The sequence below is a fragment of the Papio anubis genome, chromosome 15, assembly GCF_008728515.1.
Source record: "Papio anubis isolate 15944 chromosome 15, Panubis1.0, whole genome shotgun sequence".
NCBI classification, from domain to species: domain Eukaryota; kingdom Metazoa; phylum Chordata; class Mammalia; order Primates; family Cercopithecidae; genus Papio; species Papio anubis.
In genome coordinates this window covers 64307889-64331762 of record NC_044990.1, presented here as the reverse complement: position 1 = coordinate 64331762, position 23874 = coordinate 64307889, and the positions used below count along the sequence as shown (strand labels likewise).

General features: G+C 33.2%; 1 protein-coding gene across 1 annotated transcript; it reads left to right on the top strand.

The window, feature by feature from the left end:
- Nucleotides 1–14182: 14182 nt before the first annotated feature.
- Nucleotides 14183–20919, top strand: SLITRK6 (SLIT and NTRK like family member 6). The gene is made up of 2 exons (XM_003913983.5): nt 14183–14755; nt 17173–20919. Exon 2 carries the CDS (start codon nt 17197–17199, stop codon nt 19720–19722), a length of 2526 nt encoding a protein of 841 aa, XP_003914032.1. The 5' UTR covers nt 14183–14755; nt 17173–17196; the 3' UTR covers nt 19723–20919.
- Nucleotides 20920–23874: the final 2955 nt, after the last annotated feature.

Genomic DNA, 23874 nt, shown 5'->3' with positions numbered 1-23874 from the left:
ACTAATTAAAAATCTAGGACATTTATAGTGAATGTATTATGTTGATCTTATCATGGTTCGTGGCTGAGATTATAATGAAATCATCTACTGTTTATTTAAAATCAAATATATACATGTTTATAAAACCCACATGTATTTAAATGATGCAAAGAGCTATTTGTTGTTCACTTTGTTCATACATATTAGATTAAGACAGAAATACGAATTCATTGTTTATTTACCATCTATTTGGATATTGTATTAAATATTTAAATAAGCTATGGGAATGTACATTAATGTAAAATACATGCCTAAATAAACTCAAATTCACCTATATAAAATGCTTGCTAAGTGAGATAAGTTGTCATGCATGTATGATAATAAAATTAAGATATGAATCAATATAAAAATAAAATATATTCTCCTCAATATCTAAATAAACTAAAATTTGTGCACCATCAAATGTTATACCAAGCTATCAGTCTGGTTTCAACCAGAGAAGCAGAACCTCTAGAAGACATAGCGAGACTGACAGATGGATTTGTTAGAAAGATAGAGTTGTTATTACAGAATTGTGACAGCTGGTGAAGCAGTCCCGTAAAGCTATTATCTCTGTGTCTAATGCTGGAGTTTGAAGTTCACAGAACAGGCGGTCAGAAAAGAAGGTCACAAGGAAGCTGGAAATCATTATGAGCTTGAACCCTATAAGGACACACTGAAATCCATGTTCATTCTTGTTGACTCTGACCTGAATAATGAGGGTGTCCTGCAGAAGCCAAGGCCTTTCATCACAGAGCCAAATAAACACACTACCTAATAAAAGTTCATTATATATTCCAATAATTTACGATATTTTTAATTTTTAAAATTTGTTTAGAACACAATGATCATTAATAAAATTATAGTTTTATCTTAATCAGTATTCAAAATGATGAACCAAATCAAACTTTTCCAACAAATTATCTATTAATTTGGCTCTCATCCATCCTGGCATCAGGCATTTTAGTATAGCCAAGGGGCAGCTGAGTCTACTATCCTAGAGTTTCTACCACAGACACGTCCCAGAGGTCAGGGCCTAATACATGATCTGAACTCAGACAACTTGTACTGCTGATAGGATCAAAGCAGTCAAATTTCTCATCACTTGCTCCAACACATCCCTTACTTGGTTTCTCTGGGCAGTGTTCAGTAGTTACATATACTCACATAGCTGCTTTGATTTTTCAAGGCCATTTGCAGAAGCACCTAAACAACTTCTAGATCGCATATGCTGCCTCCAAGGTTATAGATGGACTACAAGTATTCATAAAAACTTTGTGCCCCAATAAATAATTTCTTTTAAAACTAGTAATATTTTTATGATGCTTAAATTTTATCACAACTCTTACTCAACTAACCACTATAACAAAACTTAGTTCCAGCCTCCAAATATTTTCTAAGATTTTCGATATTCAATATTCCTCTATTAAATTAATCATGCTAGAAGAAAAGGCCCATGAGTGATTGATATTTGTAGCATTCTACTATAATTTGTTACACCAATATATGTTTATTACAACATGTAATTAATTCTCATTATTTGCAGTAGTTATGTTTTATAACGTCATCATGAACACTGAATCAGAGAATACTGAACCATTGCTCCTAGAGGAAACAGAGGACTAGGTTCCTGCCAGCCTCTGGTCACAGCACTTTCATCAACTGATCAATCCTTAAAATCTATAACCTTGTTTTATGTGTGTTTCTTTCAAAAACACCTTGTTTCATGTTTATTTTTGATTCATTAACATTGAACTCATGGCCAACAGCACTACAACGTATGCTTCAATGAAGCTTTTTCTAGCACGTATATTTTTCTACTTAAGGCACATCCTTTTTTTTTTTTTTTTTTTTTTTTTTTTTTGAGACGGAGTCTCGCTCTGTGGCCCAGGCTGGAGTGCAGTGGCGCAATCTCGGCTCACTGCAAGCTCCACCTCCCAGTATCACGCCATTCTTCTGCCTCAGCCTCCCGAGTAGCTGGGACTACAGGGGCCCGCCACCTTGCCCAGCTAGTTTTTTGTATTTTTTAGTAGAGACGGGGTTTCACTGTGTTAGCCAGGATGGTCTCGATCTCCTGACCTCGTGATCCACCCGTCTCGGCCTCCCAAAGTGCTGGGATTACAGGTGTGAGCCACTGCGCCCGGCATTTTTTTTTTCCCCCCTTAGGAATATTTGAAAGTACTTTAGCATTATGCTTGAGTGACATTTTAATCAGTGAAATCACCAATAAACAGGAAAAATGTGAAAAAGGTAGCACTAACTATACTGTGAAATTGATATGTGTTTATAATATAAGAACTGCAACAAGAAGACAGTGTTGCTTCCTCCTTCGACCTCTGCTGAGAACTTGCACATCAGGTGACTCAAGCTTTTTATTGTTCTGTACTTTCAGAAATTTGCAAATGGTGAGAGTATTCATTTGAGTGTAACGAAAACACTTTAGTGATTCGGCAAATTCAAAAATACAGAATCTGTGAATAGTAAGAATTGACTACATTATCACTTAATGTTTACACTTATCATAGTTATTCTTATGCTATTTGTATATACCAATATGCTCAAGGCTATCAATATTAGTCATGAAATATCAACTTGCAAGAACTGCTGTGAAAATGAGCCATGAACTTTTCCAAATGATATATAATTGTATTCATGAAAAAAGTGGTGACAATACTGTGAATTTTACAATCCCCCAAAAGAGAAACTAATAGCAATTTACCTGACTATGAGTATGGAGACAAAATATACCTGATTATGAGTGTGTGTGTATATAGATACACACACGTATACTATATATATATATCCTTGAATGTTATATAACTTATATAAAATGAAGCATTTTAAGTATTCATATTAAGATATGAATCAATATATAAATAAAATATATTCTCCTCAATCTCTAAATAAACTAAAATTTGTATACCATCAGATGTTATACCAAACTATCAGTCTGGTTTCAACCAGAGAAGCAGAACCTCTAGAAGACATAGAGAGATCGACAGATGGATTTGTTAGAAAGATAGAGTTGTTAATACAGAATCATGACAGCTGTTGAAGCAGTCCCATAAAGCTACTATCTCTGTGTCTAATGCTGGAGTTTGAAGCATTTTATGTAAGTTAGAAACTGATCTTATTGCTTATTCTATCATTCCCAAAAGTTCTTTACATTTTTGTTTAGTGCAACACATAAAAGAATTCTAAAATCAAAGGTTCACGTTGAAACTGAATCTCTTTTCAGCTATGAGGTAATTATGAACAACTGACCTTTTCTGAGTTTTAATTTCTTTATGTATAATAGAAGTGTAAGATAACATCTAAAACACTTTTAGGTATGTATCAGTGCTTAGTGTGATTACAGTAAACAATAATTTATTGTGTATTTCAAAATAACTAAAGAATGTAGATTAGAATGTTTCCAGCACAAAGAAATAATAAATTCTTGAGGTGATGGACACCACGATTACACTGCTTTGATCATTAGACATCATACGCTTATATCAAAAATATCACACGTACCCCATAACATTATTATATACCATAATAATTACAAATAACAATTTAAAAGAGTCCTCAAAATTGTCTATATACAGGTACTTTTGCATTTATCAATGTTAACGTAAGGATTCTGAATTCACAGTATTAATAATTTTCGTATTATCATAAATCTGCATAAATTTCTTAGCTACAAAACCACTTTACCTATCTAGAAGAGGTACAAAAAAATCAAAAATTTTAAAAAGACTTCAGTGTAAGACTAACAAGAAATCACAATTTTAATAACCTAATTATTATGCATATATTGTTGAGAACATATTTTCTCAATCTGTACATACATCTAACAAACTTGTATATTTGTTTTAAAGACATGATATATGTGGCTTTTCTGAAAGCAGTAAGAATAGAAATTAACAGTGTGGGAGAGGATCCACTATGGTTTAAGTTTATTTCGTGAAAGAATAACAACATGGTCACCAGTGAGGAATACAGGTGGTCTAACTACCAATTAGGGTAGAGAAAAAAATAACTAGTATTCATAATAATGCCAAGAAAAATACAAAATTTAATATATTAAGAGTTTAACAAAAGACAGTAAAATTAAATCCTTGGGAGGATAAGAAGTATTAAGTTGTTAGGTGTGTTGTGAGAAGGGAGAGCAGGGTAATCAAGAAGTGATATAATCACAGCCCTTTGTCACGTTTGGTGAATACAGGCTCTCCTGTTTCAATCCTGCCCTTGTTTGTTCTTCAGATATCGCAAGGGTCTGGTGCACACCCATCCACATTACTAATGCATGCCCACCCCTTCAGTAACTGAAACATACCTGTATCTATTGTGGAGTAGGAAGGAGATGGCACAGACAGAAGGAGTTATTTTTATTATAAAGGAAAGGTTGCATATGTACTTGGAAAATCTCATAAAATATCAAGGCCTACCCTAATTAAGGAAGAGTAAGGAGCTCCTGAGATTCAGAGCATGGAACATGAATCTGATTCTTAAGACTTTTGGTCTATGTATTGCACTAGAGGCGCTTTCCTCAGGCATATCTGAAATAAACAAAGTGGGAGCTTACATAAACTCACTTCCTCTTATTGTCAGTCCTTATGGCAGCTTGATTCTCATCTACAGAGATAGAAGGACAAGAAATATAGATGACTAATATAATGTAGTCTGATGAGGAAACTGACACTTATATGCGTACCTGATCATTCAACAAAGATAATTTAAATCAAGGAGCACATGTGTATAACGGAAGATAATTATAATTATCTTCCGTTATACACATGTGCTCCTTGATTTAAGACGGAGTTACATCCTGATAAACCCAGATAAGTTGAAAATATCATAAGTCAAAAATGCATTTAATAAGTTTAATCTACTGAACATGTAGCGTAGCCTACTTTGTGCATACTCAGAACACTTAAATCAGCCTACAGTTGGGCAAAATCATCTGGCAACATAGTCCATTATAGAGCAGCAGTCCCCAACATTTTTGGCATCAGGGACAAATTGTAGAAGACAATTTTTCCATGGGCCAGGGGGCAGTGGTGAGGTTTTTGGGATGATTCAAGCACGTTACATTTATTGTGCACTTTATTTCTGTTATTATTACCTTGTAATATATAATTAAATAATTGTACAACTCACCATAATGTATAATCAGTGACAGCCCTGAGATTGTTTTCCTGCAACTAGATGGTCTCATTTGGTGGTGATGGGAGACAGTGACAGGTCGTCAGGCATTAGATTCTCATAAGGAGTGTGCAACCTAGATTCCTCACATGCGCAGTCCACAATAGGGTTCGTGCTCCTATGAAAATCTAATGCTGCCGCTGATCCGACAGGAGATGGAGCTCAGGTGGTAAAGCAAACGATGAGGAGCAGATGTAAATACAGTTGAAGCTTCCCTGGCTCACCCACCGCTCACCTCCTGCTATGCAGCGCAGTTTCTTTTTCATTTTATTATTTATTTATTTATTTATTTTTGAGATGGAATCTCACACTGTCATCCAGGCTGGAGTGCAGTGGTGCGATCTCAGCTCACTGCAACCTCCGCCTCCCAGGTTCAAGCAATTCTCCTGCCTCAGCCTCCCAAGTAGCTGGGATTACAGGCGCCCACCACCATGCCCAGTTGATTTTTTTTGTATTTTTAATAGAGACAGGGTTTCACTATGTTGGCCAGGCCAGTCTCGAACTCCTGACCTCGTGATCTGCCCGTCTTGGACTTCCAAAGTGCTGGGATTACAGGCGTGAGTCACCGCGCCCAGCCGTGCAGCCCAGTTTCTAACAGGCTACAGATCGAATCTGTGGCTAGGGATTTGGGGTCCCTGTTGTAGTGTATCAGGTGTTTACCCTCAGGATCACGGTGGTTGGCTGGGAGCTGTTGTTCACTGGCTCTGCTCAGCACAGAAACAGAGTATCCTACTGCTTTCCCCCGAATGTGTGTGGCTTTCACATTATCATAAAGTTGAAAAATAGTAAGAACTATCGTATGTTGGAGACCAACCGTATATGAATCCTATAAATGTGTGTAAAAATATAAATGATTCATCTTTGTATTTTCAACTGATGCAATAGTTTGCCCCCAACTGACATTAATGCTTACATATTGAATGGGATATGTTTTCAAAAAGTATTTTTATTGAAAAAGATGACCAAAAGTGTTTCTAAAAATTGGTTTCTATTATATATAAAACCAAAACTTGATATTTCCATAAATTATATCCACTTATTAAAACCATTGTTCTGAGTAGCAGTCATCTGCAGAATGAACAAATTCAGAAGCCAGAAGGAATTGAATCACTGAAAATCTAGACTTTGCCTCTTCATTTTGTGCCAATAGATTTATTACCTTACCTCTATATGCTCCAATTTTCTCATTGTAACAGTAGTTGCCCCATAGGTATCTTTTAAGGATAAAAGGGTTACTATGTGTAGATTAGCTACAGTGGTTACATACATGTGGAGTGCTGACAGGTATACATATATACACCTTATTTTTATTAATGTTATTAATTAAATACCTAAGGTTAAAAAAAGCAAAAAACCATGTGGGATAGTTTGATTCTGCTTAATAACTGCAGCATGTTCTCTCCCTCTCTTACTTTTTTAGATAAACTTTTAATTATTTGTAAGAACATGCTGAGAGATGGTCAATGATTCCTAAAAATTCAGTCTGTAATACTTTGCTTCTAATCATGTTAAATGTGGTTGTTCATTGTTTCTTAAAAATCTACTTTTAAAACATCAGAATAATAATTATGATCCAGCAATAGAACAACTACACATATAACCTATATATTTAGAGTAAAACGTGAACAGTAGTGACATGCTATCCAACTCTTTCAGTAGGTAAGAATTTTTTTAAAAAAATCCACTAGGGGGTGCTAGAAGAGTAAAAATGTCTTGAACAAGGCAGGTGTTAGGAATGATTCTTTTAACTCTTATTAATATTACACAAATCTTCAAGGTTGATTTTAGATTGAAAACCCTGTTTTCATTCCTTCCTTCTTCCCCCAAATCAAGGATTCTTAAAAATTAATTTCTACTAACATCAAAGATTAGTCCTATTTTGTGGAAGACGTGTCTCTAGATAAAGGAAGAGCAGGTAAGTGCTATTTTGAATCAATTCATTTCTTAAGAAAGACATGCTAGTTTTTAAATATGATTTTGCCATCAAATAACTGTTTGAAGCTGTGGAACTTCTTAAATTCAGTACGTGAGAGCTACAGAAAAAATGAGGGACTGCTAGTTAAAAATGCCTCTCTAATTGTTATTAGTCCCCTCCCCAAAAAAAAGACACAAAAAGAGTATTTCTTTTTCTGTAGTCAAGTGACGTCAAACTTAAAACTATTTTTGAATAAAGAAATTTGAAATCCTATTTAGTGCAAATCAATATTTTATAAACATAGAGTTTGGATTTATATTGTCCAGGGAAATCTGATAGAAAATATTCACATTTTATCTTATTTTTCCTCCTATAGACTGTTACTAGGTCACTTCTCCTCTCTTCCTTGTGAAAAATCAAACAGAATCTGTCCATTTAAACAGGAATAACTTCATACAGCTATTTGGTTAATAGATTTTATTGATTTTCATTATAATTTTATTAGTATTTGTGTATTATTATTATATCATAATAGCTTATGTCTTATTTCAGTATATGGAAACATGAAAATTACAGCTAATGCTACCCTTATTTTCTTCAACATAAAATATACATGATACTATTTTATAGAATACTTAAACTTTTGAAAAATGTTCTAAAGAAAAATTGTTCTAGAAGAGATAGTAGAGATTGATAGAGGTAAGATGTATATAGTAAAATCATCAAAAAGATAATTACATTTACAAAAATATCCCTATTTATCCTTATAGCCTAAAGTTTTCACGTAGGTATATATGTAAGAAGTGAAATGTATTTCTGTGTGTTGACTATAGACTGATTCTGAACGAATAACTTTCTCTTGGTAACTAAGTGAATTATTTATGATGCAAATGTTTAGTTTCTAAGTTATATAACACTTTTAAGATGTTATTTACCAAGATGTATTATATCTTATATTATTTTGGAATTTTTCAGTAAAATTTCTGCTGACAAAAAAGCCAATATCATTCAGCAAAACCTGTCACTAATGATTTATTCACTATCTGGGTTAATATAATACCCACTGATGGCAGTAACAGTTCAGTAAATGCCTTTTTACGTTAATTTCATTGTTACAAAGTCAAAATGTACAAACTTAAAAATGTATCAATTTATCTCTCGAACTATGCACTTCTATTTCTCAACAAATGTGTACCTTACCAATTACTTTCTTTATAGCATATAGATGCAGTTGTAACAAAGTATTTTATTTCTAACCAGACAAATGTAAAGTTTGGCATTTAAGTTCCCATGTCAACTAATCAACCTTAGGTTGTTATTGGCATTATTTAAATTCTTTATCATTTTAGATATTTCTTTTGATGTCTAAAAATAACATTCATATTAAATATGTGGAGTAAGCAATTAGTTTTTGAATAGCATCTTCTTGAGTATTATTTGTGCATATAAAATTAAAAAGTTATTACATTTACTCAACTATGTGGAGATGATCTCCAGAGAGATGATCTCAAATAATAGTAAAAAAAAAAAAATCTGTCTAGCTATGCTTGATATGGATAATCATGATTTTGACAGCTTTATTTTAAGTTGAAATAAATACAATTGACTCTTTGTAAAATGGTTGTATATTATAATTTTTTAAGATTATAACTATTAAAATAAGTTTGCATCCTTCAATGGCACAGCAATGCGTGATAAGCAGAGGCAGTGATGTATGATTTGTAATGGACAATAGACGACATCCAGGAATTTAATATGTCCTACAGGTTGTTCAACAAGCATCTGATCTATCACATATATTTAATTCTGTGGGATTTGCCTACTATTATTATTAAGCATCTGAATATAAAATAATTTAGTTGCATAGATTTTCTTAGTACAATTATCAAAGAACATTGGAAATATACAGGGGATCAACTTATTTATTTTTAATTTTTAATCTTGATCCATAACATTTAGTTATATGGGTGACAAAAATCTGTCCAAATACATTCCTGAAGAACAAGGAAGTAACTATCCTAAGATTACATAATGGTGAGAACATACAAAAAAAAAAAAACTTATTTGACTGTTTTCTATGTGCAACACACACTATAGTGCTATGGAGAAAAAATACAAAGTAAACATAAGCCCTTCCTTAAAGTGTCTCCCTACAGTCAGAATAACTCACAGTCTAGCATTATTCCAATGCACCTTGCCATGTTGCACTTTATTCATTACGCATCATGAAAACATTTATTCACATTTTTTGGTTCATTTTTCACGTATTTTTTAAGTTTGCTTAGTCCTCCATTTGAAGTAGGAATTGTTATGAAATTTTTCAATAGGATTTATATGAAGACAGACTGGTCATAGTTTAAGCTTTCAGAGGAAAGTTACTGTTTTGTTTTCTTTTAGGTTTTGCCAGGTTAAACAAGGGTATTAGAGAATTCCTTTGTGTTCATTGAATTCAAATCACCAAGAGGAAGTTTTTATTACAAAACTTCTCTTAGAATAAAGCACTCCCTTTATCAGTTGTATACCTTTGCTATTAGGTCAAATTAAGTATGAAGGAAACCTAAGACTTACATAACAAATCAAACTTCTTGTTAAAGGCACAATGCAAAAGGCAAGTTTCCTAAACATTCATCCAGTTCAATGTCATCTTCATGGTGAGACCTTCCTCAAATTCCCCAAAGTGACTTACTTAATCGCTTCTTCCTCTGTATTTCCATAGTGTTTTTTCTTGTCTTCTTATCTATGATATATCCATAAAATATTATATCTACCTTATACATTTCCTCCAAGACACATGACTTTTCATGGAGATAAGTCAAACATGATGAACATTGTGCCAATGACATTCTTATCTACAGATGTGTGTATATTGCAAAAGTTAGGAAGATTTTCTATTCTTCATCATCTAAAAGTTAGTCCCTTAGTTTAATTGTATGTTGTTATCGGAAGTCAAGATATCCATAATAATTAAACTCTTATTCTTAGGCAACAGAAAAAGTAATGTTTAGAAAGTGTTTTCATCCTCTTCCAGTGAAACATGAAAGAACACCCTGGGTTCATAATTTGAAAATTGTGTAGCATACAATTTTGAAAGATGAAAGGCAACATTCTTCTATTATTATTCTCTATGAATTGGATTTGTGTAAATAAGTCAATTCTGTATTTAAGTCGACTTTACTCATTGTTCTTTTTAAATATTATTTTCTCATTTTATAAAAATGATTACATGTGTACACAATAAAGAGAACGGAAATATAAAATAAACATTTGAGTTAAATTTAAGCTATAGAATTGCTAGTGAATTTTATTTTTCCTTATTTATTTTGCATTTTAAAATTTCTTAATGAAACAAGACACTTCTCAAAAGGTATATACAAGCTTAAAGAAAACTTTTAGTGGAAAGTGAGAAACATAATTTTTAAAAGTTTATAAAATTAGTATATCAGGGTCTCTGGAGACTGTGCATTTATGCGTTATTTATAAGTGTTTGTAATATTTTATTTTAGTAGCATTATCATGAGTTTCAGTGTAATTCCCTGACAGTACAAAGAAAGCACAGCCCACAATAATATGTTTCCCAATAATGTGTTTAATATTCCTTTCAAAACAATCATATAAGTATGTAAGAAGTGAAACTGAGTTAAGATTATTTATTTTTTTCAAACAGCGAAATGACTAGCTAATATTTAAAATTCCCTATAGTATTAGCATCCTCCCCAAATCACCAAATTTCATACTTTCTAACTTCAGAGTATTGAAATACGCCTCAGTCTACACCGCAGATGGTATAGCGTTCTCTCCCTGCAAGCCTTTCGGATTTTTGAATTAAACTCAATCACACACGTCTTCACTTTACCTCTTAAATGTGACACTAAAAAAGGTGGAACGCCACCCCAAGGTGGAAAGCCACTCTAAGGTGGAACTGGTCCTACTTAGAATGAATAAATCTCATTGTTTTACTTTTTTCTTTTCTTTTTCCAGTGCTCACTCTTGGTGTTTTTACTCTATTTGTACTGCACACATTATCGGTTCAACAAATTTCATAAAACATTCTACAACCTAGTCTTTCAGGTCATTGGATATTAAGATGATCTCCCCGCATCCATGAAAGGAGGGAGGGAAGGCCCTCACTTCCTATGTCCTCATGCGCAATAAAATATGCTGATTGTAGGCTGCTGCTCTAAAATTAATAACAGAGATAGGTTTATTTCTTCCGACTGCTTGGTTTTCTTCAATGCAATTAGAATACTTTCATGTTGGCCCTTTAGAAATACACACTCTGAAAGCAGAGATATTGTTAAATGTCACAATAACACGTAATTTATAGGTCATGATTTAAAATAATTAATAAAAAAATTAGCCGGGATTGGTGGTGGGCACCTGTTATCCCAGCTACTCGGGAGGCTGAAGCAGGAGAATTGCGTGAAGCCAGGAGTGGAGGTTGAAGTGAGCCAACACGGTGCCACTGCACTCCAGCCTGGGTGACAAAGTGAGATTCCTTCTCAAAAAAAATTATTAGTAGTAGTAATTAGCCTCTAATCCTAGCACTGTGGGGGGCCAAGATGGGAGGGTCACTTGAGGCCAGGAGTTTGAGAACAGACTGGGAAACATGGTAAGACCCCTGTCTCTATAAAAAATAAAAGAATCAGCTGGGCATGATAGTGCATGCCCCAAGTCCCAGGTACTTATGAGGCTGAGATGGGAGGATCTCTTGAGTCTAGGAGTTGGAGGTTACTGTGAGCTATGATTGCACCACTGTACTCCAGCCTAGATAACAGAGTGAGACCCTGTCTCTATATATAATAACAATAATAATAATAATACATAATAATAATATGAAGTTACTGGGGAACAGGCATAGATTAGGTGGAAAAATAAATAAAATTCATTGTTTATTATAATCGTGTGATGAATTTGTTATTAAAAATACACTAAGAAAGTACTTTCCCATTGATTAATTGGAAATTAAAAATATTGTTAAAATAAATGTTGTTCAATAATCATTAGCACATAACCTGCCATAATAAACATTTTGGAAAGAATGACTATATTACTGATTTGATATCATGACTGAAGAATTACAGTGAAAAAAAAAAAAAAACCTAGAAAACAGCAGACTTGTCTACAATTTTTTCAGATGTGCTAGTGTATATTTTAACTAAGTTTGAGATAATGCTGAGTAATTCATTATCAACATTACCACTTTAAATTAAAAGTTATAGATTGCTCCTCAAAGAATTATTTTTCTAGTTTTCTATTCCCAATGAAAACTTACAGAATAAGTGAATAATTTTTTTAAAAGTGTTTTTAGTCAATACTTCTCTCCCTTACCATTGTGGGGAATTGACCAGCAATTATTGCAATTGACAAGTAATTTATGCACTAAAAAGACAAGATGCATTATGTAGGAAAGGAATTCATAATAAAAAACTTCAAATTTCTGCTATGCGTATATGATGGATAAAATAGATATATGATCAAATTGAAGGACATGTGAGAAACATGTGTCAATCTACAAAGAAATTACTTTCATTAGTCCACATGTAGGCTTGAAAAATTTTGCCCCACATACTATGCTACTAAAATATTTCTCCTATGCACTTGACTTCAAAACCTAAAGGAATGCATGTGGAGAATTAGGACTACAGAGTTGGGAGGGAAATTATTCTTGCCCCTTCATTTTTTATTGATTAAAATTCTAATTTCTAACTATCTATCTAAATCATTACCTTGATTTAGTTAATTTGGCTAGCAGCTAGCAGGAAATTGAGGCAAAGACTAATTAATCATATTTAATTTCACTTATACTCTTCATTCTCTTATTTGTTAATTTTTACTCTATTTTCCAACCCTCTCCTCTGTATCATCATCTCTTTTCCATGTTAAAGCATAAAATGCCATTAAAATAAATGAGAAACCTAATTACTGGGAAATATAAAGGAAAGTGAGAATATTGAAAATTCCCACAGAGCCCTTATATTTTTAGAGCAAATATGCCACCCTGAGACTATAAAACTATATGAATCTAAGTGTATATCATTAAATAATAATGTGATGTTCTTCTATTTTGATGATTTAAACTATATCAACTCTCCTTCTTAAAAATAGCACTTTCTGAAATGACACCTACTATTACATAGAAGGCCCCTAGAATCTGTGTTTATTCTAAACAAAACAAACAAATAAAAGACAGCATCTAGTATATGCACTTGGGATGTTAAAAAGTTCAGGAAGGTAGACAAGAAGAATAATTTTTTAAACCACAGGCTTTTTGAGGAATAAGGAATCTGACAATTAAGAGTAATAATAGTGATGATTCAGAAACTTTTAAGAGTTGAAGAAACATGCAACTTTTAAGATATAACCTATTAAGAGTAAATTCTCTCTGAGCTAGCACTATAGAAATCAGGTTATTGTAATATCTATGTATTTTACTTGTTTCATTTTATCTGTAAAGATATAATTTTATATTTTTGAAAGTGATAAACAGAACTTGATCAATGATAATTATTTTGTGTTTAAATATTTTTAAATATATTTTTAAATAATTATGCTTTTCTTCGAAATAAATATATTAAAATAACTGGAAGAGCTTCATTTCTAAGTTTAATTATTGAATATTAGCTCTAGGGAAAGAAATAATGAAGTAAAAACTTAGAGTCCCTAAGTTAAGGCTTTAAAAAAGTTAAATGGTGAATACAAAAATACAAATATTGCAGGGAAGCTGTTCATGTTAACATTTTACAATCTAGTGAGTGCACAATTTCAACTATAAATACCAGATTTAAAAAAAAAAAAAGGCAACTCCTCTATAGGTGACATTCTTGTGTTTCCTGCACACATGTGTGCAAACACTACAGAACAGTGTTAGTTGAGAATTTAACATAACGTATTATTTAGCTTGCTATAATAACACAATGTACTATTAAGCATTTAAAACGACGTGTTATTATTTCCATCAAAATTCACTCGCACTGTATTTGGTATTGAAAGGGAGTGGAAAGACCATTTGCAGAAAGAGGAGGAGTTGAGCAGTCCCAAGGTGGAGCTGTCTCGTGTGTTATATGACACTGGCAGATTAAAACACTCTGATGGGGAAGGGCTTACAGGCTGAGTCAAAAGCCAAGAAGTCTCTTTATTTACGCCTACCTCCCAGCCCTTGGCAATCTGACTAATAACAAACTGAGCTAACAAGAAATACTAGAAAAGGAGGAAGGAGAACATTGCTGCAGCTTGGATCTACAAACTAAGAAAGCAAGAGTGATCAATCCCAGCTCTGTTAAACATCTTGTTTACTTACTGCATTCAGCAGCTTGCAAATGGTTAACTATATGCAAAAAAGTCAGCATAGCTGGGAAGTATGCTGTGAATTTTAATTGAGGGAAAAAGGGACAATTGCTTCAGGATGCTCTAGTATGCACTCTGCTTGAAATATTTTCAATGAATTGCTCAGTATTCTATCTTTGACCAGAGGTTTTAACTTTATGAACCTATGGGACTTGACAAAAAGTGATATTTGAGAAGAAAGTACGCAGTGGTTGGTGTTTTCTTTTTTAATAAAGGAACTGAATTACTTTGAACACCTCTTCCAGCTGTGCGTTACAGATAACGTCAGGAAGAGTCTCTGCTTTACAGGTAAGATGAATGTTTCCAGGCTTTTCTTATACTTATTTTTGCATTATAGCAAAGTGATTGAATTTGTATGTTCACCTCTTTAAAACAAACAACTTTGCATTAAAGGATACTCAATTTCATTCTTGCTTACTGGCACAACTAACACTGTAGCAGATGCCTGTATTCTCTGAGCAGCAGACATTTAGTCTAACAGCTGGCTGTAGAGAAGAACAAATATAATATTCCACTATTTCTTTTACAACATGCAGTTTGTTGTTAGAAACTAAATATGTATGCTTTCTGAAGGATCGCTTCCAAATGTGAATGTTGAATCGCAAATATAAGCAGAATATTGAATAATTCTTTGCAGTTTGTATGCTACTTATATTATTTTCTGACTTGAAAACATGTATTCTCAGAAAATATGTCTTTTGACCTCTTTACCACTGTATCGGATATTGTCAGTAGAGAACCACTTTTCACATTTGTGTGTGTTTCTGAAGAGATTAGAAACTGTTTCCTAGCACATTTTGAAGAGCACAAAATTCATACAGGATTTAAAAAATAACAAGAGTTTAATCATTGAAGAATTATTTGCTGTTTTCTCTGATGCTATACCTGGTGAAATAAATCTTATTATCTCTTGGTAATTTATGAATAAGTACTTTGAGTGTTTGTGGAAGCTAATCCACAAGTTGAAGACTCCAATTACATGCTGCTTGTTTATAACCTCAGCTCACAAAGCTGTTTAAAATCAAACTATTTCCCTAGAGAAAAATAAAGTCTTCTAACTTTCTCTTCACATAGAAACACAGTATGTTGTTTTGTTTCTTTAGTTGTCTTTTGCCTTTCAGGAACTTTGTACTATATGTGTTTTCAATAAAACACTATGTTTTCAGGGAATGAAAGTTTACTTTCAGGATGGTTGACTGGGTTCTGGTATGTTTTACCTGATTGTGAATTTTAATTTGATTCAGTTACTGTTCACATTTCAAACAACAAAAATGAAAACTGATTACTGTTTTGAAAAGTTGAATAGTCATAAGATGTGGTGTTTGTATTTCAATGTAGTTTATATAAAGTATAATATTTAAAGGAAGGAAATAAAATTAGATATCATTAGTGCTACAAATGTTTACCTTGCATAACTGTCATTTAAAGGACAAAATCTTTTTAAGAATTGCTGTTTCAGATGCATTTGTTACATGTTTCAGGATTGGAATACATGATGTTATTCTGGACCATCTTTTTTTTTCTTTTACCAAATTTGAAACACCATCAAAAAGTTTAATATGATACAGTTTGTTTCAGACTTCATTGTTCGTGACTTAAAGTCTTATAATCAAGGAGACCAGCTGCTTAATTATGTGATGACATTCAGTGCCCTGAAGACTGTTTCAAAACCTCATTAGGAAGTCATTTGCTAGAAGTTTAGATGAAGCATTGTTTATTCTTTTACAACAGCCTGAAATGTGTATTAAAGATTAATCTTTCTTCTTTAGTTTTTATTATTTCAACCTCATCTACAACATAATTTAAAAGCAGTAAGAAATATACTGCTTCTAGAAATTCAATATTAAATATAAGGATTTAAGTGAAATTTGAATGGTCACTCTTAAGTGTATATATCTGATACTATTACGCTTATACAAACTGCCCTAGATTGAATAGTTAAAAGAGTTCTTATTGTACTATACTTTATTACATGATCAAAGACATATTTTCCTCAAGGTTTTCAAAATAAAAAATAAAATTAGTGTGTGTAAATATATATATATACACACACACACATGTATACTACAGATGTAATTTTAAGCCCAAACCAAAGCAAGTTAAAACACAGACACAGTTATTAGATATTATTGTGTGACACACAGTTCAACAATATAAAGAAAGATAATGCATGCTACATGAGGACATGTATACACACATACACATATGCACACATACACTCTTTTTATCATTTTTTACATTCCCCACAGTTCTCTATGCTTATGGCTAACAACTACATATTTGTCTTATACGATAATCCTCCAGCCTTAAATTTATGTACCTTAAGGTTAAAAAAAAAAAGTTTTCAAATATGTAACTTTGCATCATAGTGAAGTATCAATGCTCTAAGGCAGCACCTCTCTCATCTGTTAAAATGCAGGTTATTCATCAGATGTGAACACAAATTATGATACAATATTTTAAATTCCCCTTGACCTAAATTTTATATTTTGACCACAATGCAAGTTAAAAGTCAGTCAGACTTGCCTGTCTATTAGGAAGAAAAAAAAGAAAAAAAACGATGTAAATGCAGTAAGCTACCCATATTTTCATGGTAGTCAGTCACTTGCTTTTTGGAGAAAGACCTATTATTTTGAAAATGTCAGCTTCATCTCCTCCCCAGTTCTGCCCACTAAAGTCCCTTGCTATTGCATTTTATTTTACAGAATCGGATTTCATCACATGACAACATGAAGCTGTGGATTCATCTCTTTTATTCATCTCTCCTTGCCTGTATGTCTTTACAGTCCCAAACTCCAGTGTTCTCAGTCAGAAGCTCTTGTGATTCTCTTTGCAATTGTGAGGAAAAAGATGGCACGATGCTAATAAATTGTGAAGAAAAAGGTATCAAGACGGTATCTGAAATAAGTGTGCCACCATCACGACCTTTCCAACTAAGCTTATTAAATAACGGCTTGACAATGCTTCACACAAATGACTTTTCTGGGCTTACCAATGCTATTTCAATACACCTTGGATTTAACAATATTGCAGATATTGAGATAGGTGCATTTAATGGCCTTGGCCTCCTTAAGCAACTTCATATCAATCACAATTCTTTAGAAATTCTTAAAGAGGATACTTTCCACGGACTGGAAAACCTGGAATTCCTGCAAGCCGATAACAATTTTATCACAGTGATTGAACCAAGTGCCTTTAGCAAGCTCAACAGACTCAAAGTGTTAATTTTAAATGATAATGCTATTGAGAGTCTTCCTCCAAACATCTTCCGATTTGTTCCTTTAACCCATCTAGATCTTCGTGGAAATCAGTTACAAACATTGCCTTATGTTGGTTTTCTCGAACACATTGGCCGAATATTGGATCTTCAGTTGGAGGACAATAAATGGGCCTGCAATTGTGACTTACTGCAGTTAAAAACTTGGTTGGAGAACATGCCTCCGCAGTCTATAATTGGTGATGTTGTCTGCAATAGCCCTCCATTTTTTAAAGGAAGTGTACTCAGTAGACTAAAGAAGGAATCCATTTGCCCCACTCCACCAGTGTATGAAGAACATGAGGATCCTTCAGGATCGTTACATTTGGCAGCAACATCTTCAATAAATGATAGTCGCATGTCAACTAAGACCACATCCATTCTAAAACCACCCACCAAAGCACCACGTTTGATACCTTATATTACAAAGCCATCCACTCAACTTCCAGGACCTTACTGCCCTATTCCTTGTAACTGCAAAGTCCTATCCCCATCAGGACTTCTAATACATTGTCAGGAGCGCAATATTGAGAGCTTATCAGATCTGAGACCTCCTCCGCAAAATCCTAGAAAGCTCATTCTAGCGGGAAATATTATTCATAGTTTAATGAAGTCTGATCTAGTGGAATATTTCACTTTGGAAATGCTTCACTTGGGAAACAATCGTATTGAAGTTCTTGAAGAAGGATCATTTATGAACCTAACGAGATTACAAAAGCTGTATCTAAATGGTAACCATCTGACCAAATTAAGTAAAGGCATGTTCCTTGGCCTCCATAATCTTGAATACTTATATCTTGAATACAATGCCATTAAGGAAATACTGCCAGAAACATTTAATCCAATGCCTAAACTTAAAGTCCTCTACTTAAATAACAACCTCCTCCAAGTTTTGCCACCACATATTTTTTCAGGGGTTCCTCTAACTAAGGTAAATCTTAAAACAAACCAGTTTACCCATCTACCTGTAAGTAATATTTTGGATGATCTTGATTTACTAACCCAGATTGACCTTGAGGATAACCCCTGGGACTGCTCCTGTGACCTGGTTGGACTGCAACAATGGATACAAAAGCTAAGCAAGAACACAGTGACAGATGACATCCTCTGCACTTCTCCCAGGCATCTCGACAAAAAGGAATTAAAAGCCCTAAATAGTGAACTTCTCTGTCCAGGTTTAGTAAATAACCCATCCATGCCAACACAGACTAGTTACATTATTGTCACCACTCCTACAACAACAACGAATACGGCCGATACTATTTTACGATCTCTTACAGACGCTGTGCCACTGTCTGTTCTAATATTGGGACTTCTGATTGTGTTCATCACTATTGTGTTCTGTGCTGCAGGGATAGTGGTTCTTGTTCTTCACCGCAGGAGAAGATACAAAAAGAAACAAGTAGATGAGCAAATGAGGGACAACAGTCCTGTGCATCTTCAGTACAGCATGTATGGCCATAAAACCACTCATCACACTACTGAAAGACCCTCTGCCTCTCTCTATGAACAGCACATGGTGAGCCCCATGGTTCATGTCTATAGAAGTCCCTCCTTTGGTCCAAAGCATTTGGAAGAGGAAGAAGAGGGGAATGAGAAAGAAGGAAGTGACGCAAAACATCTCCAAAGAAGTCTTTTGGAACGGGAAAATCATTCACCACTCACAGGGTCCAATATGAAATACAAAACCACGAACCAATCGACAGAATTTTTATCCTTCCAAGATGCCAGTTCATTGTATAGAAACATTTTAGAAAAAGAAAGGGAACTTCAGCAACTAGGAATCACAGAATACCTAAGGAAAAACATTGCTCAGCTCCAGCCTGATATGGAGGCACATTATCCAGGAGCCCACGAAGAACTGAAATTAATGGAAACATTAATGTACTCACGTCCAAGGAAGGTATTAGTGGAACAGACGAAAAATGAGTATTTTGAACTCAAAGCTAATTTACATGCTGAACCTGACTATTTAGAAGTCCTGGAGCAGCAAACATAGATGGAGAGTTTGAGGGCTTTCACAGAAATGCTGTGATTCTGTTTTAAGTCCATACCTTGTAAATAAGTGCCTTACATGAGTGTGTCATCAATCAGAACTTAAGCACAGTAGTAAACTACGGGGGGAAAAAAGGAAGAAAAAGAAACTCAGGGATCATTGGGAGAAGCCATGGCATTATCTTCAGGCAATTTAGTCTGTCCCAAATAAAATAAGTCCTTGCATGTAAATCATTCAAGGGTTATAGTAATATTTCTCCATATACTGAAAAGTGTCTCATAGGAGTCCTCTTGCACATCTAAAAAGGTTGAACATTTAAGTATCCCGAATTTTCTTGAATTGCTTTCCCTATAGATTAATTACAATTGGATTTCATCATTTAAAAACCATACCTGTATATGTAGTTATAATATGTAAGGAATACATTGTTTATAACCAGTATGTACTTCAAAAATGTATATTGTCAAACATACCTAACTTTCTTGCAATAAATGCAAAAGAAACTGGAACTTGACAATTATAAATTACAAACAGTGAAGAAAAAATATAAAGGTTGTAATTACATAGGTCATGGGTGGCTCAAAACTTTGAGCATTTGAGCTTAAATAAATGCCACTCTCGTGCATTCTAAGTTTAAGAAGTTAAAATGATTAATAGTTCAGGTGGAATAAATAAGCATATTTTGGGGGGTTTTCTACACATTTTGTGTAGATAATTTTAATGTCAGTGCTGCTGTGAACTAAAGTATGTCATTTATGTTCAAAGTTTAATTCTTCTTCTAGGGATATTTTAAAAATGCTACTGAGATTCTGTTGTAAATACGACTAGAGAATCTATTGGGTTTGCTTTATTTCGTAGGCTTAATTCTTTGTAAATTTGAATGACCATGATAGAAATACATTTCTTGTGGCAAGTAATTCACAGTTGTAAAGTAAATAGGAAAAATTATTTTATTTTTATTGATGTATATTGATAGATGCCATAAATCAGTAGCAAAAGGCACTTCTAAAGGTAAGTGGTTTAAGTTGCCTCAAGAGAGGGACAATGTAGCTTTATTTTACAAGAAGGTATAGTTAGATTTCTATGAAATATTTATTCTGTACAGTTTTATATATTTTTGGTTCACAAAAGTAATTATTCTTGGGTGCCTTTCAAGAAAATTAAAAATACTACTCACTACAATAAAACTAAAATGAAAACTCTATTTTTTAAATGTGCGTTCTTAAATTAGCTTTACTTGTCATGCAATCAAGTAAGGATTAACACACATACACACAAACATACAGACATACACACACTATGGGAGGTTTCTATTTGTTGTTTACACATAGAAGTATCTTGTTCATGGTGTGAAACAGGCTATTTAATTTTTGGTATGATTAAAAGGAAGCTAAATTTAAAGTACGTCTAGCCGTTTTCCCTTTCAAGCAAATCATTTTCTGATGCAATCCAAAAGGAAATGTTTTATTTCTATCCTTTCTAATTATAGAATCAATGAATCAATCATACCTGCACGCTTTCACAAGACAAAGTGAAATTAATCAAGGTAATCTGGGAATGTTTTCTGAACACCACACGAACTCATGCACTGGGCTATGAAGCAACACATTTTCCATAAGGAAGTACTCCCTTCAATTTACTCAACAATATTTCAGTGATTCCTAAATGATCTATTAAATATTTTGGCTTTTAATATCCAACTTTGCTCTAAAGGCAGAATATACATTATTTATTTTACTTTTAATGAGAAACCTTCTTGTTGATAAAAACAATATGGTTTGTGCTGCATGGTATGAAGACTAATTATGGGTAATGTAAAATCAATTTTTGTATATATTAATGGAAATCAATCAAGAGTTATGTATTAAAAGGTTTACTGAAAACCAAAATTTCTTCATTAGCTTCCAAAGTTTGGAAGCACAAAGGTGGAAATTCTTTAAGTAACATTTTCTAAGAGAAAATGTGTGTGCCTATGAAATGCTTGATATTTATCTACTAAAAAATATTCAGCATCGTAAATAGTAAAATCTCCAAAATATTATTTTAAAAATTACATTCTCAAGAGAAGAACAAATAAAGCCCAGAATTCATGTTATTGCACTTCTTTTACTCAGTCGAGTATCTGCCAATATTTTCTAATTCTAATCAGGTACATAGAGGTATCAGGAAGACTTAAGATATTCCCATGCCTGGAGGACCCTTGGAATGGATCCATGAATGCAGACAGAGACATGCCCTCAAAAACATTCTTTTCTTAGGGATGGGGCAAATATTTCTTTAATCTTTATTTGCCGTTAATTGCCTAAAGTAATAATGTTCACTCTTTAACTTATAATGAAGAGGAACAAAGTTGTTTAAGAAGCCATGTAAGTATACCCCCAAAACCAAAGTACAATCCTTATTCTGGGTATAACTTAAAACTGACATCGAAATTACAATTATTTCCAAAAGCAAGAGATTTTAACGGTTTAAATGTTTCATTCACAACCCTTTGTGGAATTTGTTTTCCTACTGGTTGTTGAGAGTTGAGAAAGCTAATAATGGTCTCTAATTCTTTGTGATCTATGAGACTTTCTCAGAAATTTGATTATTTGACCTGAATTTCCAGTTTCTTCTCCTTCCCACTAAAGAACAACTTTTATTATACTCCTTGTTTATTGATTGTTTACTTAAGCAACCAATTTGGTCTCTTTCAGCAGCTAACTGACAGATTCAGAATTCCAATTCCTTTTTCAGTATCCTCAGCATTATTTACCTGAACCTAGCCATTAAAAAAAAAAAAGTAGACTTTTAACTATCTTAGCTTTGTTTCTTGATTTAAACAGAAGTTACACTTTGGCCATTGCACATCAATGCAATTTATGACTCATGTCCAAAAACTGAAATTTTGTTCTATAGTGGTAGTAGTGTATAATCATGCTGGATAAATCTTTTTAATTTAAGTCAATTTATTTGATATTGGTTGTATTAATACTTATTTAACAAATCATTTTTTTACTAAATTACATGAAATTACTTACTGTACATTTATAAAAGTGTTCTTCCAATATCTTTCATTTATCTTCATCAATGGGATGGAAACTTTCCTCTCTATAAGAAAGAATTATATCAGTGATGTTACCCTCTTTGAAAGAATCTCTTATATCATGGAGGAGAGAAAGCTCCTCTTTGCTGCTATATTATTAAATAAACTACAGCACCATCTAAGCTGCCTTAAGCTGCCTGAATGCCTTTGCCCAATTAATTAAAAAGGCTTAATCCTTGATTCAGGATTAAAGAATGTGACATGAGCATCCCTTTGTCATTAAATTGCCACTTTTAAAAATAATGGCTTATTCTCTCCTTTATGCCCCTTCATATATTATACGTATATGTATGTACAAACACACACACACACATACAAACACACGTGAGAGAGACAGAGAGAGACCTAATGAAGATGGAGTAGGTCATCTCAATATATCTGTAATTTATTTTGTATTTTTCATTATTTTATGATAGCTAATAGGTATGTAATCAACAGCACTTTTTAAGAAGAGGAATACTACCGACTTGAATAATTGTTTTGCCATAACCTGTTTACTTTTTAATAAAAATAAACACAAATATCCAAAGACAGATCACCAAAGTTCCCCATATATGAGTTTCTGCAAGATTATTTTAGGAGATTGTTTTCTACATAAAAAGAAAACTGCTCATGTGTATACAAATGATAACTATTTGGGAAGGGAAGGCTGAATCTCCTGGCAGTTAAGAAATTGTTTACAGTGAATTTGAGGATTCTTCTCTATTTCTTTTCCCTGTAGAGCATTTCTATGAAGAAGTTGGGGTATCATAAAAGGACAAGCTTTTATTGTAAAATAAGACACAATTAAAAGACTTTCTCAGGAGGAGTGGTTTTATATCTGGCAGCCACATGAAGAATGATCTCATGGATACTTATATTATTTAACAATCAAATTTTTTTGGAAGCAACATTATCTGTCTTACAACTAGCTTTTTTAAAAGGCAAATTTTATTTATTATATTTGTATTCATTCTTATGTATAGGTAACGTAAAGAAGATTGCCAGATGTAAAATCCTCTTCTAGCTGTTTTGAAAGCAAAATCAAACAGACAAATACTCTTCTGTTAGTAAATATCTTTCAGCAGATT

Excerpts from the sequence above, each read along its gene's own strand:
- SLITRK6 (XM_003913983.5), top strand. The coding sequence starts at position 17,197 with ATGAAGCTGTGGATTCATCTCTTTTATTCATCTCTCCTTGCCTGTATG.